The sequence below is a fragment of the Schistosoma haematobium genome, chromosome 2 (assembly GCF_000699445.3).
Source record: "Schistosoma haematobium chromosome 2, whole genome shotgun sequence".
NCBI lineage: Eukaryota > Metazoa > Platyhelminthes > Trematoda > Strigeidida > Schistosomatidae > Schistosoma > Schistosoma haematobium.
The window spans coordinates 36,595,268-36,621,701 of record NC_067197.1 but is presented as its reverse complement, the minus strand read 5'-3'; the positions used below and the strand labels follow the sequence as shown (position 1 = coordinate 36,621,701).

At 33.2% G+C, this 26,434-nt stretch overlaps 1 protein-coding gene across 2 annotated transcripts in view; it reads right to left on the bottom strand.

Moving 5' to 3' along the window:
- The window catches only part of MS3_00006847 (uncharacterized protein), a 40,172-nt gene that overhangs the window by 8,157 nt on the left and 5,581 nt on the right, over positions 1 to 26,434 (bottom strand). Inside the window, exons 3-10 of one of the 2 annotated variants that reach the window (XM_051215085.1) lie at positions 25,341 to 25,404; positions 22,564 to 22,629; positions 19,961 to 20,105; positions 15,983 to 16,197; positions 12,361 to 12,451; positions 10,655 to 11,091; positions 3,382 to 3,470; positions 1,869 to 1,947 (exon numbers count right to left, since the gene is read on the bottom strand). In XM_051215085.1, coding sequence (XP_051068266.1) covers positions 1,869 to 1,947; positions 3,382 to 3,470; positions 10,655 to 11,091; positions 12,361 to 12,451; positions 15,983 to 16,197; positions 19,961 to 20,105; positions 22,564 to 22,629; positions 25,341 to 25,404 — 1,186 coding nt within the window. Of the gene's footprint in view, positions 6,028 to 10,654; positions 11,092 to 12,360; positions 12,452 to 15,982; positions 16,198 to 19,960; positions 20,106 to 22,563; positions 22,630 to 25,340; positions 25,405 to 26,434 lie in introns of those variants that run through there. The other variant, XM_051215086.1, reaches the window with a different exon arrangement.

Sequence of the window (26,434 nt, the reverse complement as noted above, 5' to 3'; positions counted from 1 at the left end):
CCAATCTTCCTTGACACTACGTCCCCTATCGTATTTTCGCTTTCTCATTACTGCTTCATCTATCTCCACAATACATCCTATTCCTCCGAATGATTGGTGTAGACGTGTCATTTTAATTGCATACATGTCACAACAATACTCATACCACTGAACTGCTGAAGTTTCAGTAACATCTGCAAACGCCGCAGCCAGTGTTACTGGTGTCTTTATTATCCAATTTGCAACTATTATCATGATCTGCCTCAGTTTCAGTCACGATCGAGCGAAGAAAGTCTTCTTTCGAACAGGCTTTTTCCTCCAACATAAAGAACAACGAAATACAATCTCATCACTGTAGTCTGCACACTTTACTTCAGTCATTTGATAACCGCAGTCACTGGTATAGGAACTTCTTAGTAATCTCATCTCTTGTAGCCTCTCAATAATCACTTTATCTCTAAAATCCGCTGTAAACCGGTCGTATGTGAGCATCAGGTGTTGAACTTAGCTTCATGACCTTGAAGTTGCTCAAACGCTTCTGGTTGGCTCGTCTATAAATTAGAGTCTCGCTGTCGATACTTGAAAAACACTCTGTAATCCTCTCGTGTAAAAAACTATGAATATACTAACATTTCTCTTATTGTGCTTCTTACTTCCATCTACCCTTGTTATTTGGAATATAATTTCTTTCCTGTTCAACCGTGTTCTGATTTGGGAACTTGTCCAGTGAATTGGTGTCCAAGAATACTAAGCAATAGAAATAGCTGGGTTGTAATAAGAGAGAATTATAACAGTATTATTATTTAATAAAATTAGTACAATATTCCTGCTAAGTGAATCGATCCGTAAACATGAACTATTAGAAAATCTAAAGAATTTAACTATTTGGTTTGTTTTGCATGGCCGAGTAAATACACTATAGATGACAAATAAACATCAAAGTTATTCTTGACTCAGTTTGTGTACAATATGTTTTTTTTAAAAGAAGGGGATTTCTGTGTTTAATATAGTTATTGAAATAACAAATTATATGAATGTGTATAAGCAAACAATTTGTAGATATCAATCACAAGTTAGGATTTGATAGCTGTCAATAAATTGTGCATTAGGTAGAAAGTTAATATTTTTTTGATAACCCAATAAGTAATAAACTGTATTTCTAACGTTTCGTGACTTGATGTAAGCCACTTCCTCAGAGTAAATAAAGAACCGTAATAAAATTAGTACAATTCTAAATAGTACAAAGGAAACAATGCAGAAAACAAATAAGACCAAATGTAGTTGTTTGGTTAAACTCACTAAAAGATCTAATAATCCTGTAGAATTTGAAAATCTACAAGAGTAATCAGCAACAACAGTACATGTTATATTCAATAATCACCAAATTGATATCAAAATAATTCACGAAGGCTTTTCCAACTATAAAGAGGGGCGAGTAGCGTTTCATAAAATGTAAAATCAGTTTGCCCTTAATAGAAAAGAAGGCCTGAATATTCATCCAACTTGGACTGTTTATCCGAATAACGAGATTCGACCTTATATTTTTTTTACCCACAATCTACACACACACACACACAGTTTCATCCCCACCACTTCAAATTAATACTGTGACAGGTTATACAAATTCACATTGACCAGAAATAACTTGACGTTTATGTATTCACATCTATTATGATTTTGACTATACAGAGTATATTCTGCATTGTTTCTTTTGTACTATTTAAACTTGTGTTATGTATTTACTCCGAATAAGGGACTTACATTATTTCACGAGATGTCAGAATTACACTTTTTTACTCATCGAGCTATCAAAAAACACATATCATAAAAATTCGTATTTATCTCACAAAAAGTGAGTATTATTTTTATCAATAAATCAGGAAACTTACCCGAACTGTATTATCTAAAGAGCCAGAATATAAAAAATTACCGCTGTACACTAAACACGTTATACCAGCTGAGTGACCTCTATGAACAGAACAAAAGTAAGAATACATTTATTTTTAAATATTTCTGAAATTCTCTGAATGTCAACTTATAATAATGATGTGTGGGCGAGAATGATAATGATTGTTTGTCTGCTTAGTCAGACATGTAGATAGTCTTGTGGTGCGTGCTACTTATAACGACATAAGTAGTATATAACGCGAGTCAGGAATGTAATGTCTGGCAGCAAAAGATTGGGAAGATCAAGAAAGGAAGAACGGGAAAAGAAAGCAGTTAGTATAGAAATGCAGGAACAATGAAGTCCGAGACAATTATTGAACATTTTGCAAATTAGGTATTATAGTACGGTTTTCTATTTTACCAATTAACTCTGTAATGTGCTAAATATAATTCGGTTGTCCTCACCTGTGTTCTCCTTCACTACATTTTGTTCTTGCATTTTCATACAAGTTGCATCCTGCATCCATTCTTTACTGTTTGATCCTCTTGTCTCTCTGCTGCCACCACAGTCTGACAGGTGTCAGATGAGTTATATATTCCCCTATCCTTATTATTATTGTGACTCACTTATTATTGATTGTTCATTGTTGTTGGATTGTGTCGGGTTTTAGTGCGGAAATATATTTACGTTGTGGTCAGGCTAATTACGTGTTCTTGGTCTGAGTTGTGTTGACGTCCTTTAGAATAGACACTTGAAGGGAATCTAGTATAGATATTCGTCTAAGGTAAATTAACGTCCCATACGTGTAGACATGCAAACCCAACCGTTATAACATTAGACGAAGTAAAACCGAGCATTAAAACAAATAGAAAACCATATATGATAACGTATTAAGCCACTGCATTGCAATATTTATATGACCTCCGAACCAGAGAGTCGTGAAGAACTGACATGCTAGTCCTGTTCAAATTTCTTTAATACCATGGAACCATGTCACAAACTGAAAAAAATTGCAAATTTGAGAGCTGTTCTCAGGACAGTTGGCATATATATATATACGCTTGTTAAATAATCATTTCATCGTTTTTTATATTGTCCTAACTGTAAACTCTTTCGAAACTCTGACTGTTGGGACATCTTTTATCAATTATAAATAACTGTTAAATAACTATAAATCTATTACCTAAGTTTTTGCAGGAAACATCCAAGTTATGTACATACCGAGACTTTTTATTTATGTAGCGGGTTGATCTTGTATTTTACGTATAAAGTAAAGCGATATTTTGAGTCTGAAAAGAAAAGAGTACTACTAGGTAATTACATGGTCTTTCAGGTATTTTGTTTGGTAGTTTAATGAGTAGATGAGACTATGTGGACAGTCGACAGTTAAACCATGTAGTAACGGTGTTAGAGGACTTACAGTACAGAGTATTCAGGAAATTATAACAATATCTAAGTGTTATATCTGTTGTGATAATATAACGAGAATAGTGATATATATATAACACACTCACCGGAAAATTCTTTTCATTTGACCACTGATTATACTCCATAGCCGTATTGTACAATCATATGAACCGCTGATAACTTTTTCATGATCAGCCTAAATAATAAAACAAAATTAAATCAAACTTTTAAAATATTTAAACGAATAATAGATGAATTTTAATCGGTACTGCCAGGATATTTAACTTTCATTCCATCTATCACTACTGTTAGACCAATGAACTGCGAACTGCAGGAGTCAGTTTATGTGACAACAAAGATTATGAATACATATAAACTCCTGTAATAATCTAACTACTGACCTAGTCACGCGGTGGCATGAGAAAATAAACAAATATTATAGTGTGCTACTTATGTCGACATAAGTAGTATATAACATCGATGGAAAGTGGGATGCTTGGTAGCGGAAGGTTGAAAAGAACGAAACAAAGAGAATGGAAACAGAGAGTAATTGTTATGGCAATGAAAGGATCATGAAGTTTGAGACAAGTGATGGAGGATTTGCAAATGAAGTATTGAACGTATGGTTTACACATTTGGCGAAAGAACTCTGTATTTTATGTTAAAATATAATTTCTTTTCAATTAGTTTTTCATCATGACTCTACACTAATATATGATTTACAATAATGATATAATACTCATAGAGTAGATATGTTACGTAATAATTACATAATGACATTTAAATTAACATTGATTAATTGGAAGAAAGAGGATTTTTAATATTCAAATTGATCAAGAAGTTGCTACGTTGCGTAATGTAAGAAACAAAGAAGGAACAGAATTTTAACGGATGGTCAAGAGGATGGTAGTTACGTAAGAATCAAGAGATGAATGTTGAGAAGTTATTAAGTTCCAAAAGCAACAGAAATAAAATTACAAAAGTTAAAAAAACCCAAGTGGAAGAAGTATGAAAATTAGTTCTTTTGAAGGGAATCTTAAACTGATGGCCAGGGCAGAGAAAGTGGTTGTACGAATCTCTTTTGAATGCAAAGGTCAGGTTTATGAACATGGATTGCGATGGCTTCCGCAATGTTCAAGAGGCGCACTCGTAAACCATGTGGCAAATTTGATGGGATATTGTAGATACCCTTAAAAGTTTATTCAATTCGACTTGATACCCTGTGTCAACCAAGTGAGAGAGAATAGAACTTTTAATCACTTTTACCTGTCCTTTATTTAACCACGACGGATGATGTTCAGTAATGCGATGACGGACTTGACGAATTGTACGCCCAATATAAAATATATTAGTGTAGAGCCATGATGAAAAACTAATTGAAAAGAAATTTCTTCGCTCAATTCGTTCCTTCTTTATTTACCATATGGCAAAATGGGAATTTTCACTAAAATATAATTGGTTGTCCCCAGCTGCGTTCTCGTTCATTACAATATAAGTGATGAATAATTCATTAGTGCTGTAAATCGATTGACAAACGAGTTCTAAATGAAACGGTAACACCTAATCTACAAAAAAAGAACTCTGATTTTAGCGATGCAGTCTATAAGTCTGTGGAATACAGACGTGATTACCATATGTATATCTGAGATTTGAATAGCTGGTCAAACTTGATGATGCAGCTTATTTATGCTGGAATATTAAGATTCAGCAAACATTTAATAACTACTTCATTCAATTTTAAATGCAAAAAAAGTTCTCAAGTTCATTGATTGAAAATTTATGATGTTTTGCATAGTTATTTCAACGTATATTGGATCCCAATTAACACACGTTTAGCTAACGTGTGATATTGAAATGGTGCACAATATTATCTCTGAAAAGATTATAAAATATAGACTCAGGAAGTATACTTCGCGATTAGATTTTAGAACTTCAGAATACATGAAGATAATGTTGATCACACACACGCACACACACTTAAAGCCCGTTCATATCAAAACTTCACAATGTTCACTTCTTTTAACAAAAATAATGCAGTTTGAAATCAGTTATTCTTAAGGGAATATTATAACCATTTTATACAACGTATCAGCTCACTGTAAATTGTAATCTAAAACTTTAATGATTATAATGTGTGAAATTATATTTGTGATTATTACTTTATTCAAGGGTGATTATGAATTAATTCAGAAGATAAATGAAAACAAAACGCTTTCATTTACACTGAAGTCTACTATATCTATAGTATTCAATAAAAAAATATTTCATCATTTGAGCTTCCCTGTTAAAATACTATGAGTGTTGAAACTTTGTGTAGAATTTGAAACTGTATATATCATTGTCAGTCCCAAATATTATTAATAAGCTATTTAGGTTACTACTATTTGTCTTTCATAAAACTGAATCATAATAATTAACGATTATGTTTAGATCACAGTTATGTTGTCATTGCTAATCGGATTATGTCGGTCAAGTTGCAATTTAGTCACTTACAATAATGGTGATTAATTATGTATGAGGTAACGTCTGTGCAATATAGTGATTACCACTTTGCATAAATGAAATCTAAACTAATCATTAGAATATAGGATATATATATAAACTATATTTTAACAATATGAATGAATTTTAAAATTTATTTATTTATTTTAACACATAGATATTACTACAAGGAGGCACCAAATACATATGCGCCACATAAATCTAATTTGATATGTATGAGGGCTGTGGTACTGACCGGGTGCCCAAACCGAAGCAGGTGGTTTTCTTAAGGGGCCACACACGGAGCCTTCGACCTAAAGGTCTGATCCACAAGGCAGTGGAGCATCGTAAGGAGATGTAGTCCCATGGTAGCCGGTGACCAACAATTGGTTCATACGCCATTTGTTCCCTTGGGGTACTGGAGCCCATGTGCACCATTGGTTTGGAATCCGGTTAGAGCGCCGGGCATTGGCTTTTCGTCCTCTGAATTTCTTAAACAATACCCACGCCACGAGAAGGCAGTGAGTAGGACTTCCCTGACAAAGGCTATGTACGCGTGGCCATGCGAGAGCATTTCGAGAGGGAGAGCGGACTCTCCCCACTCTCGGCCGTACCAAGGCATTCGGGGGCACGTTAAAATTTGCACACTCTAAAACAATAGTTCAAAAGTTGAATTTCACTGTTGGAATGAATTGTTGATTATTTTCAGAAAACATATTCTATAGTGTAGAAAAAAAGAAAGATAACTATTATGTATTTTAAATTTTATACTTTATTGTTATTTACAAGTAGTAATAAGAACTAATAAACAGGCAAATGTTTTGCGATTTGAAAAAAAAATTGTGAAACTGTTGCAATAGGGTTTTAGCGAATGATTCATATTAATTATGCCAAATTTATACTAAGAACTGGTGATAAATAATAGAAGTAAACAGTATCTTCTTTCCTCTTATGAACTCGTCAAAACTCTGTATGCCTACATACTCCTGTCTCGTTGTGCGTATGAAGACTTAAATCCAATATAACAATGTTGATATTTGTGCTAGATGTCATTTGTTTCAACCACCAAGGGCCGAAAATGATTCTGGCGAATGGGTGAGATGTTCGAGATGTAGTAAATTTTGTTATCTTACCTGTTCTGCAAGAACAGCCGATAGTGACTTTTTGTATATGGAGTGTTACGATTATGATATATAGTCATAGGTTTTGTATGTGGATACCAAAGTTAATAATACTTTTCATAGTAAGTATCAACGAGAATTCAATGAGAACGCAACATGGCCCTATTTGGGACCTTTTCAACAATTTGATTTAATACTTTCTGGCTTATTTTTGTCAAAAAAATCTCAAGACAACAGTTACCAATTTACATTCAATTAACACTGAGGCAAACTTCACATACAGACAGTAATTACGTGTTCAATTTTTCTTTTGTTACTACAGTGATTTCTACACTGATCTGTGTATCGTATATATTTTACCATGAGCCTCATTCGTTATTGATTCATCGATATGTCCACTTACCAATTAACTTTTACACTTCCTCCATAGGTTAATATTTTTTTACTACCACTTAGATTATTATACAAATTCAGTCGAATTCGTGAAACTTTTGATTACTTAGCATAATGATTTAATATACCTAATATATTAGATACTTAGGAACGCTGATTAGTTTCAATTATTTTACTAAATGATGTAGTACCTTTTGATAATCTTAATTAGACTACAAAAATATGCAACATCTCTACATTTCTCACGGATTTAAAAAGGATGTTTGATAATCCATAATACGTTTGTCCAATGACGCAACAGCCTTCTAGTTTATTATAGACTATGAATGGTTAGATTACATGTCAATACAATTGAACAGCCTAACAAAACGACGTTGCCGAGAAGAACATTTTTCGGGACGCGCATTTCATCCTATTTGGGACTCGTCAACCGGAAAATACAAGAAGTATTTAAACTTCACCCCATTGCACAAGCTAATGGCTATCTGAACTTAGTAGCTAAGTGGATGATGAGATGGCGTTTGAAGCGAACGGTAGTGGGTTTGAGTCCCGAAGTGACACACCAAATCTGGGATGCAGGTACATCCAATTGATGAGTCCTAAATCGAACGAAATGCGTGTCTTGGTTTACACTGCTAGCCATCATTCATCTTTGATTATAATGCTCATGAACTAAGGCAATCCGCACAGGATGCACATATACCAATAAGAGACTGTTTAATTGCAGTCCTAAACATCCATTTGAAGATTCAAACAACTAATACAAAAAAATGAATTTACATATTTTACATGTCAAATTTTGTTGACATCTCAGATTAACTGACTTTCAGCGTTACTTCACACAGAATTAACTGTTGAACATGTTTGGATAAGCGTTCAGCGTTGATTTGCTTTAAACCTTATTAATTATTGACAACTACCATGTTCATTGATTGAGTGTTAGATAACTAATATTTTGTCTTTTAGTGGATAGAATTTGAATACCAATAATTGTCTTCGTTCACTTAAAAAATTTATCTTGCCAAATAGTCGAAATGACTGAAACAGCTTTTTATGAAACTACAAACCACCGAATGACAACCAGTCATTCTCAATGGAAATCAACCAATTACATTGTAATAAAGAACGGTGATTATTAGTTAAGTATCATTAGTCAGCTACACATTAAAAAAGCGAGATCGAACCAATCACACTAGTAATTTTTCGAAATATGAAAAAAGGGTAGAAACTCATTGATTTTATTCTCCACCACTTGTCAGCCCTAAAGCAGTAATAGAAAGGTTGCCAACTATTGCATAGTGATTGTAATTTCCCATCACCCATTGTTGAGAAATTGTAGAGTATGATTAAAAAATTTAGAGAAAAACACTTTGTCGCTTGTAATAATTTGTTAATTGGTTGTAAACCGTGTATATTTGAAATCTGGTTAGTTCAAATACAAGTAGCATAAAGTGCTTTGATTGGGTATGAGAATTTTCATTTTTACATTCAACTTTTATTTTGAATATATGATTCTGTCTGACTACTCTGATATACTCTTGTCTGTGAATGTATATTGTAATAAACTTTATTCGATCAAGTAGAGATTGAACTAAAGTCGTTAATTATAGTGACAAGAGGAAAATGTATATAATTAAGAGAAAACTGGGGAAAAGTGATAACTGTTTTTAATAGTTGATAATAGGGATTCATGAACTAGAAAGGTAATTAAATGTTTAATGCACAATTAGTAAACTAATTTTCATCTAAATGTTTCATAAGTTATTTTAACACATAGTTTGGTCTTGTAATACTCGTTATATGAACGTAAGCAGATGAATAAATCATCGTGATCAGATAATGAATAGTTCATGTATTAATAACATTGAATGTCAAGGATCGGTACGTAAATAAACTTCAGGCTTTCTTAAAATAATAATTTCTGAGAAAGAAGTAAATAGTACTTATGATTGGGTGATTTTGTCAAATGATTTGTAATAGAAAAGAGTTGTTGAATTCCGTTGTGAAAACAGTTTCGTTAATGAACGAAAGATTGTAATTGCGATATTTTGCTGACTACGGAAATATAAATTTTTGGGAGATGGAAATCGAATGTACAGAAAACGTTTTGTAGTATTCCACCAAATTAATGCAAGGTATACTAACAATGATTTAGTAAAACGTTTAGAACGAAATTCACATTTTATATACAACGAACTGCCTTCTCGTGACGGGGGTGTTGTTAACGAAATTCAGAGAACGAAAAGCGAATGACCGGCGCCTTAACCGGGTTGGTGGACACAGAGAGTCCATTTAGGGGAGTTGGAAAACACTGATTCCAAACCAATGGTGCACATGGGCTCCAGTACCCCAAGGGAACAAATGGCGTATGAACCAATTGTTGGTCACCGGCTACCATGGGACTACATCTCCTTACGATGCTCCACTGCCTTGTGGATCAGACCTTTAGGTCGAAGGCTCCGTGTGTGGCCCCCTAAGAAAACCACCTGCTTCGGTTTGGGCACCCGGTCAGTATCACAGCCCACACACAAATCAAGTGATTTGTGTGGCGCATATTTATTCGGTTCCTCTTTATACCAATATTTATGTGTTAAAATGAATAAAATAAATAATAAATAACCCCTTTAAAAACACAGATAGCGATTTGCTGGTAGTATCAGTGATATTCTTATTTTAATTCAAGATTCCATAGAGGATGTAAGCTAAGACGAAAGAGATTTACTAATTTCTCTTCAACTAGTAAAAGTCGTTTGATTGGCAACACAGACGCTCTACTTTGTGTATTAGATTCCTTTTTGTACTAATATGAACGTATAAATGGTTAATTTCAAGATTCATTAAATTGTAAAAGCGTTGACCAGCTATTCAATATGTTCATATACAAGGGGCATATGAGATATTTTATAAGAACTTCATAAAATATGACTTAAATAAACTGAACAATGGATTTTAATGGAATACTGAATCAATACAAATGTCAGTTAACAAATAAAAATGGATTATTCACTGAGACATAGGTTTATGTCTATCCCAACACTCTACACGTTATGTTTTTCTTTATATCTATAAGGTCAGACACGTTGTACGAATAAACAACTAATAAAAAGAGCTAACAATGCGAACTTGTATGTTTAGTCACATTAGTGAAACGTTAAGCGTATTTTCTAGTGAATATGTCACTCCATTTTTGAGGTTACGAGTACTGTTGATTCCAAAAAGCGAAATATTATAAATTGTGATGATCACACCAACATACAAAAATACAGTGTTCATAACAATATATAAACTTTTCAATAAGTCTAATGAATAATAGTTGACATGTTTATTCGTCAATAAAGAATATGATATAATTTCTTAAAATGTTGAATAAATTATATTCACGTACCTGTACACATCTTACAGTGTCAGTATGACCTTGCAATGTACATGTGCATGCAATACGTGACCAATTAGATGTTGCAGAAAGACGCCATAATTTTAAAGTAGTATCTGCACTACCAGATATTAATAGTACTTCGGGTGGTTCCCAACAATTAGGATATGTAACAGTTGTATCTAATTTACATAAAGAACATGGTATTGATGCAATTGACTCGTGAATACAATGTACAGGAGGAGAGGAACAATAACCATCGATATTGTTATTACTATTTGGTTGGTAATGAGGTAAAGATAGTAGCTGTACACAACGAACAGCATCTGAATGTCCACGAAGTGTTTGAACAGACCATTTTGCATTTGTACGAATATTCCATACGCGTATTGTTGCGTCAGCTGATCCACTAACAATACGATAAGCATCGCAATCAATACAATAAACAGCTAAAGAGAAATTTAGGAAAATAAATCAGATTAAATCAATATCATATTATAGACAACGATAGGACAAAAGTTGAATGTAGAACTAATTATACACATTCTCAAGTGTATAACTGAAGGATTTAGAAACATATGCTACGCATAAACTAACGATGATAACAGACTGTTGGGGACGTTAGATACCCAGAACTCACTTGGGGAACGACCTAATTTTGTAATTTATTTAGAAAACTTGAATTTCTTTGTTTTCGTGCTAAAGGAGCTCTTGTCACCTTCATGTCGTATTTCCCACTGGGAAATATCTTATATGCTATTGGTCCATTGTGTCTTTTAGTATGCTATTTGGTAACTCTACTCAAGGACGGTTATGCACTGTATATACACGTTTTGAATTGTGTTTGTTGTTATCGCTCGTTTTTGGCTGTTTTGCAGAATATACTTCCCACTCCAAGCTTGGAATTCTCCCTCTGGTTAGCGGGGCTGGGACGCATCAATAGCTAGCTTACTGGTCTTTGGTCACCGAGTCTTGTTCTCGTTAGCCGACTAAGTGAACTCATGATAGCTTCAACCTAGCATGCCTATCGAGTCTCTGAATCCTTGATTCTTCGTTCCGTCCCGAGTAAGGCGAATCAGTAGTAGTATTCAAATGAACGAACATAACATAGACAAGAAGAATATTTTGATTATAATATTTTCTTACTAACTAATTCAGTTACTATAAGCAAAGATGGATAGTGGCTAGCAGTGGAATCCAGGACGCGCGTTTCGTCCTGTTTGGGGCTCGTCAGCTGGACGTACCTGCATCTCAGAGTTGATGTTCACTCTGGGACTCGAACTCAGTACCGTTCGCTTCAAACGCCATCGCGTTGTCCACTTAGCTACTGAGTCCTGATAGCCACTTGCTTGTGCAATGGGTTGAAGTTTAATTCACTTGATATTGTTTTACTTGAATCTTCCCATTGATGTTTTTAACTGAAATTGATCAGTCTCTTATTGGCATATGTGCATACTGTGCGTACGCACAGTGGATAACGCGATGGCGTTAGAGGTTCCTTGAGTTCACCGAAGGCCTTCCTTACACATCACATAACCACATAAATAGGAAATGTACAAATCATAAGTATTTTGAGAAGTTAAATTACCAATCAACGATTTTTTTCATGGAGAAAATTTTCTACATTTTTAGTAAACAAGTGCTTGGACTGAAAATCACAATATGTAGTAATTAAATAGTGAGAAGTATAATTGTACAAAAACAAAAAAAATGCATACCTCCACTATGTCCATTAAATTTACGTATTCGATGTTTGCCCAAACGGAAATTACGTCTTAGACACACACGTTTCTTGAATACATTTAACCACTAATGAATGTGAAGTAAAGATAATACGCAAAACCTTTAAGTGTAAAATATATGCATTATAAAAATAAAATAATCAACAATCGTTGGCTAATGAAGAAAAAAATTAAAATAAACTTATCCGTCAGAAACGTAAACTCTGGTTCATCAAATTTACTAATTACATTTGTGATTACAGTAACATAATTTGTCCAATTGCCCTATGTGTAAATCCTCTGTATCCATCAACTTCGTTTAAAAGTCGGATATTTGACCTGTCGTTCTCGTATAAAACTCTCAGTAGCGTAAAGACAGCGAGTGCAAGTTTCCTGGCAAAGGTTACAAATACATGGCTGTATGAGAGCGTTTCGAGAGGGAGAAGAGACTCTTCCCATATATATAAAATATGATTAAACGAGAATTCTGTTGGGGATGTTACAGACCCCAGAACTCATTTGGTAATTTTATAATTTTATTTTGGAAATTTAAATTTCCTTGTTTTCGCGCCAAAAGCGCACTTTTCACATTCATGTCGTATTTTCCACTTTAAAGAATCTCTAACGCTATTGGTCTGTTTTGTATTTTTAGTATGCTATTTTTGGTACGCTTCCCAAGGACAGTTTTATGCTGTATACAAATGTTTGATTTGTGTCTGTTATTATTCACTCGTGCTTCTGGCTTACGAAATATACTTTCCCGTTACAAGCTTGGACTTCTTCCTCTAGTTAGCGGGGCTGGGATGCATCAAACAGCTAGCTTATTGGTATACGGTCACAAGTCTTTGTTCCGTTCGCATACCAAGTGAACTCGTAATAGCTTCAAACCTAACAAATTCAACTAATCACTAAAAACAATCACTTGGACTCAACATTGAGAAACAATTTTAGCGACATCAACAGGTTATACAAATCAAATTTAGGTAAAAATATGAATTCGAAACGTTGACTCAGCAATTGAGTCGAGTAATTTAATAATTAAACAATTGCTAATACAATTAAATGACAATAAATTTTAAATGACACAACTAATCAAACTAGCAGAATTTTCATGTGTTATCTATACACAAGAAAAAGAAAGCAAAAAAGAAGACTGATAAGTGTCAAATCATTAAGTTTTGTAGTAAAACAGTTTCTTTGAAACGTGTATTTTTAGATTTGAGTTTTATCATCTGTTACATTCGTCCAATTATTCATATACAATGTAGAACTTGGCATACATGTGCATCAGTTCAAGTTGCTACACCATATCAACACGCAGAAATGAAATTATCATGAAAATGGAAAATGACCAAATATCAAAGTCAATGCTAATAAATTTCCATACATGATCTGGATTTTCAATTGACCTCAGTCATTGGCTATAAACTGGTGGATGCAACTAAATTTTAACACTTTTACACATTCGAATTCAATTTACCTACTTAAGTTCGATCAATTACATTTTGTGTTGATCGATAAGAGTTGCTGTGGATTGTGACCGAGTTGCGATGATTAGAAAAGAAATGGATATTAATGAATAACAACATATATGAGCGAACAATATCGTTTTCGATTAGATCCTCATCAGGCTTTACTCTAATATACAGTAATATTTATATGCATATACGAAATTATTAAACCGATCAAGGTAGTTTATAAGTCAATGATAACAATGAAAACAATTACATAATAAGTGAAACATGAAAAGCACAAATTGATGGTGTGACAACAGGTGCATGAGTTTTGATAAGAATAATAAAGGTTCAAAGCAATGTTACATAATTGGAAATAGGTCAATGATTAGAAAACTATAGAAACTGAGATAATAATTATAAAATGACGTAATAAGAAATGTTCAGATAATTGGACCATGAAACATATAGTTGAGAGAAAATAAAGTGGTAGGAGGGGGTGGAGAAAAATAATAAACGAAGAGAAAGTTGGAAAAAGAATAAATAAATTCATTTATTACTTAAGACCAGGGGAGAGATAAGGGTGTTACAGATTTCTTCTGAACACAAAGACTTGGCTTGTTGGCTCGGATTCTTATAGTTTCTGCTATGTGTAAGAGATGAGATCGAACACCATAAGGAAAACTAGTGGGAATACGATAAATAACTTTGAACGACTTGTATCTGTCCACTATATGACCGCTATCGATCAAGTGTGATAGTACCGAGCTGCGTCTTGTTTTGACGTAACCTTTTCCTAACCACGAAGGGAGGTGTTCACTAACTCGTTGGTTCAGTTGCCTGGTAGTGCGCCCAATATAGCTTTCTCCACAGGAGCAGCTGAATTCGTAGATACACACAGAAGTGGCATAACCAAGTAACTTATCCTTCAATTGTGGAATCACCATCGATCGGGTCGAATACGATAGCAAGAGGTTGGCAGCATTAAATGTTATATTTACTGCTCTACTCAGTCTATCACGTAGTACATCACCAGCTATATCTCTATTGGATTGTAGATTCAGGAAGAGAGGTTTCTTACTAGCCGTTGATGTCACTATTTTCTTGTTTGTTACACGCAAATGTTCCTTCAAGAAACCCTGTGGATAACCCATTTAAATTACATATTGTGTATGGGCTCTAATTCATTGTTAATTGTATAGACTGAACATATCGTAATGGCTCTATTTGCCAGGTATTTGACTAAGTTTCTCTTATAATGAAGGGGTACAAAGCTTAAGAAATGTGTGTATTAAGTTGATAAAGAACTTTTTCTATACACACTCCTACTGATAGAACCGTTTTCTTTTCTGTTTAACAAAACGTCAAGGAAATGTAGATTATGATCTAGCTCCTCTTCACATGTAAATTTAATTGCTGAAGGTTTGTTGTTAAATAGTTTTAATAGTTCTTCTTTCCCAATGTTCTGATCGACAATAGTGAAAGTATCATCAACGTAACGATAGTAGAAGTCCGGTTTATCAATAAAATCCACGAGAGGTCCGTTCTCTGGTTTCGCAAGAAAAAAATCCTCATGGATAGAACCTAGAAGTGAGTCCATCGCTACTAGTACACCTGTCGTCACACTACCAATATATACTTTTCACTTATTTATGCAATCTATTCCACTGTTATCATTGATTCATAAACTACCTTGATCGGTTTAACAATTTCGTATATGCATATAAATATTACTGTATATTAGAGTAAAGCCTGATGAGGATCTAATCGAAAACGATATTGTTCGCTTATATATGTTGTTCTAAATTTACACTATGGGAATATTTCAAATTAATGAATAAAACAATTCCTCAATTATAACTCATCACATTTATGTTCAGTAAACAGGTATGTAAATATTACAAGGAAGAGAATACAGGAAATGATATTTTATATCGAGGACAATATACTAAGATGTAATGATAATAAAAAAACATTTAATCAACGTTCACGAAATGTAACGCTTCGAATATCAGTCAGTGTTTTATTTTTCTATCAGTTATAACACCTACATGTGGCTTCAGCACATATAGATGCTGTTTATTAATTTGCGTAGAGAATTCACATTTTCATATGGTTGACATATGAAAAACGATAACCTAGAAATAAACACTTGAAATTCTTACATTAATATTTAAATGGTTGCTTATAAAGTTATTTGAATTTTCCTCTTGTACACGATAATTATGTTCATTGGATTTTGTTATACAATTGATTAATTGTGGTTTTCTTAGAATAGGTGAGGACCATTTTGGTAGCATACAAAAGTGTCGATATAAATCAGGATGTCGAGCGTATTTTAGCCAACTTTTATTGACTTCTGAACATACTGTCAAAGATTCTTAAGACGATATAACAAAGGAAAATAGAAAACTATATAATTTATGAAAATTTGATTAATGATAAACAACAAGAATGTAAAAGACAAATAAGGACGAACAATTACAACAAAGGCAATAAAAAAACTAATTTAAAGCTGAGGGAATAACTGAAAAGCTTACTTGTGCATGAAATGGGCGCTGGTGATGTTGTCAAGAACGAAAACAATAGCTTCATATTTAAGCTAACTGGTTCAGAGAACACATCACTCACTAGAGCCATTATTAATATTATATTAATCTACGTTTTGATAACTATTAGCAATACATTAGGATCAACAAAATGGACCTTTGGTTAGTTACAACAAGACTGCCATGAGATGCCCAAATTTGATTACTATACACATACATCGGAATCAGAAATATCAGGATTTGAGGCAATATTATTTGTTTTTTAGACCGTCATTTCCGTAATTTTAACGATTTCAGATACATAGTTTAAATAACAACGTACAAGTAATTTGTAACTTTAGTTAATAACAAATACTTGTATTACGGAGATTTTGAAGATGAATATAATCTATTTTTCAGCAGGTAGTGTTTAGAATTGGAAAGTTCGAAACTACGTATTTTCATGAGTTCGGGAATCCTGTACATCTGATCGTGTATTTTTTGTCGCTGGATATATAAGAAATAGAATTAAGGAAATCTGACTGGGATACAATTTTCGTTTTCACCGTAACTAGTAGTCATAATATTAAGTTATTTGGTAGAAAACAACATTGTATTCGCAAACTTACAAATAGTAATTGTCCCCATAAATTAAAGGAAGCGGGTTATGTGTCAATAACAATATTAAGAATGATCAATGGATGTCGACTCTTGATAATTTTAATATTTATTTACTACGAACAGGATACTAGACCCGTTACTTTCAAGGTGGATACTCTACTGTCCAATTGCAAGGAGATAAAAACAAACATCAATATTTTAAAAAACAAAGTTTATCGAAAAAAGCGTACAGAATAATGTAAACAAAAAACTTATAAAAAATTCTTGGTTTTGTGATCCATATTGAATTTGACTCTATGAAGTGGCTGCTAGATAAAAGTTAAATAGAAGTTTACTTTTAGCTACAGAAATAACCCACAATCTAGTTGCCAAGTTATGATTTTAACGTTACAAAATTGAGAGTCACTAGCACTATCATAGGCGTTCATACTAAAGTGATTTTAGAAGCATTATTTTTTAAACAAGTCATTACTCCACACACACTCACTTTTGACGATTTAATATAGAGTTCATAATTAAGGAACATTATGTGATACTACAATTATCAGTGAGTTAAACGAAACGTAGAAACTGATACATGTGTGCGTCGGTTCAAGTTACCATAACCTATTAGACAAACTTAAATTTTAAAAAAAGAACTAAACAACTGGTTTTAACCAAACGGCATTCAGTCGATGATTATCTTCAAGATTATTTGTCAGACATCCAGTATGAAGTTACGAATTTTGTAAAGTTAATCAATTCTCGAGTATGATAGTAAACTTATAGATGAAGTTAAGTAGCGTTGGTGTACTTGATAATTAGCTATTAAAAAAAGGAAACAGCTGTAAATCTCTCACTACCCTAATAACTTCCATTTCTTATCATTCAATTAAGTAATATTTTACTTCACATTCGTAATGAAAAATTCCTTTCTCATTCTTAGGTTTTTTTGAGCTTCACTTGCTTTACTCTGTCATTCTATCGAAATTACTGGTTGTTATTACATAACTTTATCATCAATATTTATTCTCTAGAAACGTGTCACCATATGTTTTAAAAAATTTTTATTCCGGAATGTCCATATACGTGATCAAATAAATATTCAGCCACTTTATCATTCTTGATAACACCTCCATGCTCCTTATCATTATTCTACAAATCTTCAGTAATATGATATAAAATATGTACATTGGTTATACATGATTATAACCATCGTCTCTAGGTTGTAAGCAGTTGACGAGAATCTACGTATATGCTTACTTTACTCTAATTTATTGGTCGGGAAATTTGTGTGGAGTTAGCTGTTTAATGCTTTTTTTAACACTATATCTAAACACTTCTTGCTAAATGATGCAATAGCACATACAATTAAATAAACAAATAAGTCAACTTGAATAAAATAATTAACTGTTACTCATGATAAATCTTTATTTATGTATAAATGTAATTGAAAGTACCTATAAAAAATGTCGTTAAATTTCTAAGGAAATAATCAACAGTAAGACAGTTTCGTAGGTTGAAATCATGAGTCAATTGAAGCTAGACTACCATGGAAAACCTGGAAGCACTGGACGGCCGTTTCGTCCTAGTATGGGACTCCTCAACAGTGCGCATCCACGATCCCGCACCACGCGGGGTTCGAACCCAGGACCTACTGGCTTCGCGCGCAAGCACTTAACCACTACACCACTGAGCCGGCATCCAACGGTGTTAATGTCTAACTTCAACCGATCCACGAAGTTGCGCCACCGTACACCATTGCCTTCAGTGAGTTGAAGTTAGACATTAACACCGTTGGATGCCGGCTCAGTGGTCTAGTGGTTAAGTGCTCGCGCGCGAAGCCAGTAGGTCCTGGGTTCGAACCCCGCGTGGTGCGGGATCGTGGATGCGCACTGCTGAGGAGTCCCATACTAGGACGAAACGGCTGTCCAGTGCTTCCAGGTTTTCCATGGTAGTCTAGCTTCAATCGACTCATGATTTCAACCTATGAAATTTCCAAAAACTCTCCACAATACCCATTCTGATAGTAAGACAGTTAATAATTATTAATAAACAGTATTTGAAATCTACAGAATTTAATAAGATTTCAGAAAATTTGGAAAATGAAAGCGATTAATAATAACATTGGAATCGTGAGACGATTTAGGTGAAACCACCATTGAAGGACTTGAAGAACTAGATTGACGTTTTGTACTCGTATAGGACTCCTTGAGGCAGGAATCGAGCCCAACATCTTCAGTCTCGCACATGAACGCCTAATTTTTAAACCACTGAGCCAACATCCAACACTCATATTGTCTAACTTTAATTAATCTACAAAATAGAACCACCGTAATCTATTGTCTTCGGTGGGTAACTGTTTCACGCCTGACACGGTTTAGCTCCACTGGTCACGAGCGTCCAGGAATTCCAGGTTTTCAATGGTGGTCTAATTTGTGTTGGATCATGATTTCAATGAAATTCTACAATCCTCACAACCCCATACTGACGATCAAACAAACTTCTACTTGTGGAAGAAAGCTATAAAAAATTCGTTAACTGACACGAGACAATCAAACTGATACTACCTGTCACTTTGATTAGACCAATGATAATCCATACTACTTAGACAGAAAAGAAATAAAACTATGTTTATTAAAATTAAATAACTTGATAGCTGAACTTAGAGGTTTTTAATGTTGGAAGACAATCTAGATTAAAGGACCTCGAGAAAAATATAAAGCAATGGACAACAGCTCTAACTATATCCAACAATAATAACTAATGGAATGTTTTCAACTGTTTTCATCTATGAACTTGAAATCTTCATCTCTTGAAAAGTATACAACCGAATCACATTGTTAAAACAATTATTTCATTTACATCATCAATCGATAACAGAACACGACAATTAATGAGTAATTGGTTACACAATTTGGACCACCACACAAAAGAACTATATTTAAACAGAAAATAACAAACCGATAAAATGAATAAATTCTGTAATTAAAACAAAGTTCGGACAACTCTTACTCCATGATAGATAAGAGAAAATTCGTAAAGTTAATTCCGCTGGTAACCAAGTAACAAAGTCACAACAATCGGGCATACGTTGACAGGATGAATGTAGATGCGTGGCTAAGCGTAAGCTTTCAAAATGTCCAATGGAAGTTAAACCCTTAGAAAGATTTAGAAAAAATAACAATACGTAATTCGAACGAAATCTTTAGGAAATAATTTTTAGCATACATTGTAAAAAGTATGTTCACTATTTCGTAGTTACTTTATTTGTAATCAATTGACGATTACGTAATGAAAACCTAATCGACGGGGATCGTTACATACTCATTTTAATATTTCCCTAGTGAAATTTTAAATTTAGATCTTCTCCAGTGAACATCTAGTATACAATTCATTTGTTCCACGACCACAGATCCTGTTCCTAATTTAGTTTAGTACACTTTCAACGTATTAATCTTTCCCTTAACTTCAAGAATGACATGAAAATGTTTACAAACAGTAGTTATTCGCCTAGTTCAATTTTGTTTATTCTCTCCAAGAAATTTTACGAATAATATTTGTATTTTGAACTAGGTATGAGTTGAAAATGTATCTATATACAAGGAAGTAATAAGTTACAGTATAAATAACTTGTATGATAGATTTTATTTTAAACTGAGCACTCAAATGTTATCCTATCCATTACATAAATAAATCCCTCTGTATGCTTGTTACATCGTAAATTTTGTACACCAATAACAACCTACATTTGAAGGTGAGTTTTAATTATTAAACTTTAGAGCATTAATGTATTCCATGTAGTATCATATTACTATGTTTATTGATACAACTAGAAAAATATTGTCTAGAATGATTAAAGGTTAAAATTGTACTTATCGATAAGGCGTTTTAACTTCCTACCATGATAATTCATAAATGTTTCAATTAAATAAAATGGATGTTATATTGATATGATGGTTTCAGAAAGACTATCATGCACAAAAACATACATACAGACATGATTGCATACAAATATCCAGTTACATCAAGATAAGATCAGTAAATTATAAAGTTAGTGATTAGATTTTAGAAAAATGCGACATACCTAGTGAACAGGAAATTTATAAAAGCTAATTACACACAGGTTGACAATGTTGTATAACGATAAGATTAGAACAGAAACAGTTTAAACTAGGCCAATCATTTTTAATTAAACGCCGTCACTCATTTACCAAGTATAGATTTTTTTATCTATTTAACCTCGAACTATACATTCTTTTATTTGAGGGATAACTAAAGTGAAGAAAGTAGAGTGGATTTTAACTTGACACCAGGTTAATGAAAGTTTAGTTCTTTAATTACACAGCCACTAAATTACTACTTATTAATGATACTATATTGAAGATTACGTAACATAATGACTACCAGAAGATCATAGAGTTTGTTATACGGAAACGTTGTATGGAGAAATCGAGAGAGCCTATTCGATGTAAACCCAAAACAAAATTGACCTTTCATATCCTATCGCATTAATATTAACTTCAAAAGGAAAACGTTTATTTCTATCACAGTGATATCTGATTATTATGAAACTGTTGAACAAAACATTTTTTTAAATTTATGATGCACAGAATATTATTATTTCTAAATATTCCTGTTATCTTGTAAGAAAAATCCAGTATTAGTCATATATGTTGCAATCCTGTCAGATGGAAAACAAGGTTAAACAGACCAGTCACATTTATTCGTTGTGACGATCATCTATCGATTAGTATGGTCAGAAAACTAAACAACTCATTATCACAGATTGATGGAAAACGATTAGAACAAAACATTTAAACTGAATGTTCATCTCGAGCATGTATATTGTCAATAATTCATTGCAGATAATCTAGTTAATATTAGACAATGTTCACAGTCACATCGAGATTTTATCATTGTTTATTCAAATTCATAGAAGCCAATTTGGTTAAGTTTAGTGAAACCAATCAGCTAAAAATAAGTGTCTGTTTATCAAAACAAACATGTGTATGTTGATTGCTACTCATTCTCTTGCAACTGTTTATTATTTTGAAGAAATAACAAATACAGGATTTTTAGAAGGAACAAGAATATCTTCGACATTTCAAGAGTCCCGGGGTAAACATAAATTCTGAGATGCAGGTACACCCACCTGACGAGTTCCATATAGGACGAAACGCGCGTCTTGAAGTTCACTGCTAGCTACTGTCCGTCTCTGTTTACAATCCCCAAAGAATTTTTGAATATCGCTCAAGAACACAACTTTTCATGGTAAAGTAGTAATTTAGACGTGTAATTTTGAGGAAACAAACGGTGGAAGATGTGATTCTCACGAAAAAAACAGAAAACGCATTTAATGTACGATATTTGTTTCTTTAAAGTGCATTTTATTTAGGTTTATAGGTGTCTAACTTAAAAAATTCTTAAAAAACAAGTACTCACATTGATTACTGAATACCTCGAAAAAAAAACACAAAGAAAGCATGATATGTTCTAAATTTCTAGCATCTAGTCGGATTGTGATGATATTTATTACTTAAGAATTTCAACTCATGTAAAAAGTTAACTTGGAAATATATACATAAAGTGATGAAGAACAAATTAGCATCACTTACTAGGAGATGTTCGAGTAAATTTACTTTCTGCTGACCAGTTAAATTAACGGACAGCTTTTTGATGAGCTGAAATCCGAAAAAAAATAGTTTTTTTTTAAGAAAAAAAGGTAACAAGAGAAACAGTGTGAATTTATCGAGTGTATAAGTACAAGTTTATGTACTCAGCTTTGAACTATAACTTTCCGTGGTATGAGGGAGTAGTCAATCAAAGTGAAGTAGATGTAGAGGGTTACGAACTAGATACCTATTATAATTAAGATTTGATATTATGTTAATTAATATCAGCTTATTCATGATGGTTTAAAGAAAATTATAACTTGAGATAAACAACCAATACATATTTTTTAAATATACAGTTGATTAACTGATTAAGCGTCAGTAAAACTCGATAAAACAACTAATGGATTTACACTGAACAAAAAGACGAGACTACAACTGGGAATAAATTCGACAAGAAACCAAATACAATTTCAAATAGAAAGTACAAGCTTAGGAAATAAAATTTTCAAGATGCAAAGAAACAAAATGAGCTAACGAATTTATTAAATTGTCAACAACTATGAGTCCGAACACTCGGTCGATTTTCCATTACTGATTTCAGCTACATAAATCATTTTATTGAAGAATCAAATCATTATTAATAACCAATTATCTGCAGCCAAATAAAACAAGAAAACTGACATTACTCCTAGATCAAGAATAATGAAATAAATTGTCAGCTACTTATTATATGAAATGAAGTTATTAGATATTTACATACTGAGTAAATATAACATGACGGGAAAAGATAAAATGGTCGTGTAAATCAAATAATTGAAACTTAAAGTTACAATAATAACCAATGAAAGTTAGGTAATATATGACTTCAGCATAATCATTTAACATACTTTTTGATTGTAACTTTCATATCGAATACCAAATGGTGAAAATGTGGCCATAGAAATAAAATTTGGTAAGTAAAGGCAGTGGAATTAACGAATGCGGTCATGTGTCCTAGACACTTATTAAAATAAATTCACCAATGATTATAATACAGAGTTCTTTGATTCCCGACTTAATTAATGAAATAAAATTTTAAACGAAATGAAGGCTCACTCGATTTTCATACATGACTTTGTTTTTTGAGGGGTGTTCTGTTGATTTGATGCTTTTGCGTAGCTTTACGATGTAATTATTTTATTGTGCACATTCGTTTATTCAAGTTTTTGCATATAGGCAAATGATACAGTTTAACGTATAATAAACTGACGGCCTTGAGTTAACCAATCAAAATCAAGAAAATTCTTTATGTAACTTGCATGAAATTCCAAGTCAAATGATGGATAGCTTGAATGTTGTTATTAGGTAGATGAAAATTGACAATAATTGATTCGTAAAATGCTCGGAATCAATTAAACAACCAAAGTGTGAATTTACGATGGTGCTTAACCTAAATGACAAAACATGCCTGGCAGATTGTGTACTTAGTATGATTTAATGCGTAGTCAAGAATGTTTAGTGACGCTAGATAATCTAACACTTATCCAAATCTTTCTCTAAATCTCAACGCTAATTTTCCTAAGGTTTTGAACGGAAGGGTGGGAAAGCATTGCATTATAACTGATGCCATTTTCTGATGAAAAACAACAAACCTAATTTGTAAAGCCAACTCAAAACTCCAGCTTTATCTTTAATACACAACCTTAACCTTTTTAAATTATAACCGATATTATGTGGTGATGAAAACTATCGTGTGATAACCGTAATTCATAATGTTATCCCGACTAATAATGTGTAGACTTGACCTTTCTCTTTTAATGCAAAAACAATATGTCATGTGTGTGAGGGGGTAAATAATTCAGATTAAAGCCATTATTCCATTGTTTTCCGGTTAACCCAGCATTCCCTGATTCGCTGACAAGTCACCCAAGGTCACCAGTATGGTTGTGCCATATATATATATATATATATATTCCAATAAACGAGTATGTCAGCTTTCTAAACACAGTACCGATTTTAATGATTAACTTGTGATAAAGTAATTTAAAAAAACTAGTGAATTTAGGGGGAAGCATGAATATAAAAAAATAGAATGAAACAACTATACGATAATTCCTGATGTCCAATGATCAGTCGGTTGATTTTAAAACCTTAAGAGAACCTTGATGAAACAATTCTTGTCAAGAAAGAAAAATGGAAGTGGTACTAACAGAAGGTACAAAAAACTTGAAATTCAAATGAACAGTTGACATGTTAGGAACTTAAAACAACATTGTTATTCAGAGAAGTGAAATGAAAGCTCAAACTGTACAAACGAAAACATGAAAATAAAATGATCCTCCTACATTTTAAAGACTAGTGATGACTGATGTATAAATTGAATTTAATAACTACAGTTATGTGACTATAGCTTAAGTGAAAACTGTTAAGAGAAGCGTCAAAATTATGTTCTGCCTTTTTTAAAGACGAAACACTAGATAAAACTGGAAATCAGTGAGAGCGAAGTTGACATTTTCACAACATCTGAATTTCTATACAATCTGTGGATAATGTTCCGTGGATCTGAGTTACAATATGATAACGAGAGTCCAACTCAGCAAGCAGATGCATATTTGTTTATTTCGTTTTCGCAAGGCCTAAAAACGATGTAATGATGGTAAGTTTTACAACTTAAATTCAATAAATGAATGCACCAGATTCCATATTGTTATACACAAAAAATAACATTTTCTTTTCAAATGCATGATAAACATATTTATTTTAAATCAAACTTTTATTTAAGAAATAAAAACTCTCACCTCTAAAACTTGATGGGGTTTTAAATTTGATGCTAGATTGTGAGAAAGTATTGATACAAGCGCACTGAAAGTAAAGAAATATGTATAAAACGTTAATCTAGGAAATATATACCTATTGAAATAACTGTATGTATGATTTGAAAAAAATTAATTTAATTCGAGATGACTTGGGTTATCTCGCTGTTGATACTTTTCTTATTCAAATTTCATTAGTATTCGTTGCTCCCAAATGTCCTGGTATGGACGAGAGGGAAGAGTTCGATCTCCCCCCCTCGAAATGCACTCACATGACCACGTAGATACAACCACTGCTACGGAAGTCTCACTCACTGCCTTCTCAAGACAGGGGTGTTGTTTACGAAATTGAGTGAACGGAAAGCGAATATCCGGTGCTTTAACCGGATTGGTGGATATGCAGGATCCACCTAGAAAAATCGGAAAACCCTGATTCCAAACCAATGGTGCACATGGGCTCCAGTGTCCTGAGGGAACAAATGACGCTTGAATTTTCTGTTGGTCACCGGCTACCATGCGACTGCATTTCTTTTCGTTGTTCCACTGCCTTGTGGGTTAGACATGTAGGTCAAAGGCTCGTGGAGTGGCCCCCTAAGAAAACTACCTGCTTCGGCTTGGATGCCCAAAAAATATCCCAGCTTTCGAACAAATCGAATGGCAAAGTGTGATGCCACATTGTGCCAATGTTTGTGTGTTTAAATAAATAAATAATGGCATAGGGGCATCCTGTGTGGATTGCTTTGATATAGCTAATACGACACGTTAGTATAGAATAGGAGTAATGTAGCTAGCAGAGGAATTCAGGACGCACGTTTCGTCCTATCTGAAACTCATCAGGTGGATGTAACTGCATCCCAGAATTGATGTTCATTCCGCGACTCGAGTGCAGTGCTATTTGTTTCAAACTTCATCGCGTTATCCACTTAACTACTGAGTTTAGACAGCCACTTACTCGTACAACGGGTATGAGATTCAATTTAACTTGAAATGGTTTGGGTCATCCCGTTGTTGATACTTTTGACTGAAATTTGATCAACCTTAGTCGGATAATGTGGTGGTATCCGAAGCAAAAAGTACTG